At 29.4% G+C, this 2,758-nt stretch overlaps 1 protein-coding gene across 1 annotated transcript; it reads right to left on the bottom strand.

Annotated features, from left to right (window-relative positions):
- Positions 1 to 1,058: 1,058 nt before the first annotated feature.
- On the bottom strand, positions 1,059 to 2,645 carry LOC128882132 (terpene synthase-like). The gene is made up of 3 exons (XM_054133702.1): positions 2,487 to 2,645; positions 1,985 to 2,087; positions 1,059 to 1,632 (listed from the first exon to the last, which is right to left on the bottom strand). Exons 1-3 carry the CDS (start codon positions 2,622 to 2,624, stop codon positions 1,436 to 1,438), a joined length of 438 nt encoding a protein of 145 aa, XP_053989677.1. The 5' UTR covers positions 2,625 to 2,645; the 3' UTR covers positions 1,059 to 1,435.
- Positions 2,646 to 2,758: the final 113 nt, after the last annotated feature.

Genomic DNA, 2,758 nt, shown 5'->3' with positions numbered 1-2,758 from the left:
TATAGTGCATTAATGTATGACTTTATGAATATATGATTAAATGTTATTTAAAAGAATGGAATTGTAATATAAGAATAAATGTAATATATAAGAACCGCTTTTAAAAAAACGGAAATATTTTATTTTCTACAGCTGAAACACATGTAAGAGACATCCGTAGAAGTGTTCAGAGAAATATTTAAAGTTTGTTTAGAAACGCTTTATTGCAAAGTTATTGCCAAACAAAGTTAGAATGGATGACGGCGGATTTTACTTTATTGAACAATCACAGGTCGAACGTGTTTATCTTATTTGTCTATTCCACTAAATGTGAAAGGATTCATCGCGATCGGTAAATTCCTTGCCGAGTTACATCAAAGATATATAATACAGTTTAAATAGAAATTATTTCATACTTTTCACTGCATTTTGTCATACATTTAATCAACTATATCTAGAGCTGGTGAGTATTCATATAAATTAACTAGAATTATTTCATACTTTTTAGTACAGTTTTAATGGTTTTCGAAGTAAGTTATATTTTTGTACGGTTTTTGACCATCTTCAGCGAACCAATCAGCGTTGGCCGCATAGCGCGTACCGTGTTTTATGATTCTCGGTACCTTCGGATGGTCGACCGCTCTGGTTTTTTCCGAGAGTGTCTATGACTATATGTTCTCTTATTTTCTCTTTTATTCTACACTATGTTACAAAGTGTTGTTTTCAGAATACTATTAAAAATGTATATAACCCGTGTTATACTTCTGATTACAGTAATTGATTATGGAACAGCTAGGCAGTATTAAAAACTCTTATGATTAATTGTACAGTAATTTACCAGCTATAGGATGATAAAATAATTAAAGTATGCTTACGGGTAAAATATACTTACCGATTGAATTCAACTGTCGTCCAAGCGTAGATGTCAATACAATCGCGTTAGCCATTCAACTTCAAAATGAGTATAAAACATTAAATAACATGGATTTTTGTATTATCAAACGATTTATGTACTTAAACTGAAAGTTGGATAAGGAGTAATTAAATTTGATACTTTACATTTGCACAATATAGCATGATTTATTGTTAATGATTATTTATATTTTTGCTAGTATCTCTGAAACCATAAGGAATATCGAAAAATTGTTGAATAAAGAATTTAATGGTTTGTCGGTGGTATACAATGTTAAAAACTATTAAGTTTTGTATTTAAAATTTTTTCAATATCTGCAGTGTCGCTGGCGCCAAACACAAATGTTTCTGAACATATATGCACACACACAGATTCATACCCTTAATATTACTGGGACTGCTATATGTATAAGATTCGATAGTTTCTAATGGAGTTGCAAAAATAACTGCTACCACAAATGTTAAAAATTTCCTCTAAGAGATTTTCATCAGAATGATAGTCAACGCATCAACATGTAATTTTCCTGCTTTTGTACGGAGCGTTTTACTGTTTCCAATCCAGTAGATCATCCATACATTTCACTAACAGAGGATTACCTCCTAAACGTTGAATCTCTTCTCTTATTTGTTTATCCATTTCTTCAAGGGTAGCTCTTGTGTAATCGAAGGATCCAAACTGTTCTAGTAGTTCAATGCAGTATCGCTTCATGTAGAAATCCTTCGTCCGTCGCCTCAAAATGTCTTTGTTTATCACAATTAAAGAATAACAAGCTATTTACTTGAAAACAAAATTACTTTAAATAAAATCAAATTATATCAATACCAGATAAAAAGGAGAGGAGTACAACATTCTCTTAAACTTTACATACTCCATAGATACAAAATAAAAAAATGTAAATCTACTCTAACGTGAGGTCAAGAAGAATGACAATGGAAACATGATCCTATCAATAAAAAAGTAACTATTACTTTATTGTTACTGTTACTCGAATCATTTAAACTTCAAATTTTTTCTAGATTTCTCATCAACCCCTCCTCTTTTCTTGTAAATACATACTATAATCTCTACTGATTTAAACCTGAAGAAGGATACGTATTATCTGTTGATCTTCTGGATGATTTCGTATAGCATGTATGACAGGGAAAGTAAAAGTCCCTGATGATATGTCGTCGGCAAAATTTGTATCCGTTGTGAACTATAAAAGTCATTATTACGTGATACAACACTAATATATGCTAATATAATGAAATTCACTTATTAATTAAAATGATTTGCACGTTATTACAAACTAAATGTGTAAAGTTTGGAAAGGTATTCATTTTAAACCTATATTAACTATGAAGAAATCAAGTTTGAATAGATTAATTGAGTATTTATATTATTTACATAAATTTCGATTGTATTTACTATGCCAGTTATAAAAATTTGTTAAATAAAATTTAATTAAAACTAGACATTTTTTTGTTTATAACAGTATGTTCCACTACAAGCAAAACTATTTACTTAAAATTATGGTGTTAGTTTATGTTAACAAACATACCTTTCCGAATTATTTGTATAGGTTCAATAAATATATATATTCAATTAGACTTACCTCTTTGTGATATAGATTAAAGTAATCATCACGAATTTGATAGTAAAGGTTTATGTTTGTTATTAAGTGTGCAAAGTCTTCTTTACAATTAGAGAACAGCTGCAAGAGGCGAACAAACATCTTGACAAATAGTGACATCTCTGTAACACGTCAATTCGTTATTCATAATTCTTATGTTTAATGAGTTTTCCAAAAGGGACTTTAGAGTTGTGTTATTTAATAGCAATAATAGTAATTACGTGCACTTCTATTTAAAGTTAACAGAAAAAAAA

The sequence above is a fragment of the Hylaeus volcanicus genome, unplaced genomic scaffold (assembly GCF_026283585.1).
Source record: "Hylaeus volcanicus isolate JK05 unplaced genomic scaffold, UHH_iyHylVolc1.0_haploid 17053, whole genome shotgun sequence".
Taxonomy (NCBI): domain Eukaryota; kingdom Metazoa; phylum Arthropoda; class Insecta; order Hymenoptera; family Colletidae; genus Hylaeus; species Hylaeus volcanicus.
Note: the sequence above shows the minus strand (reverse complement) of the source record. Positions and strands in the feature narration are given on the sequence as shown.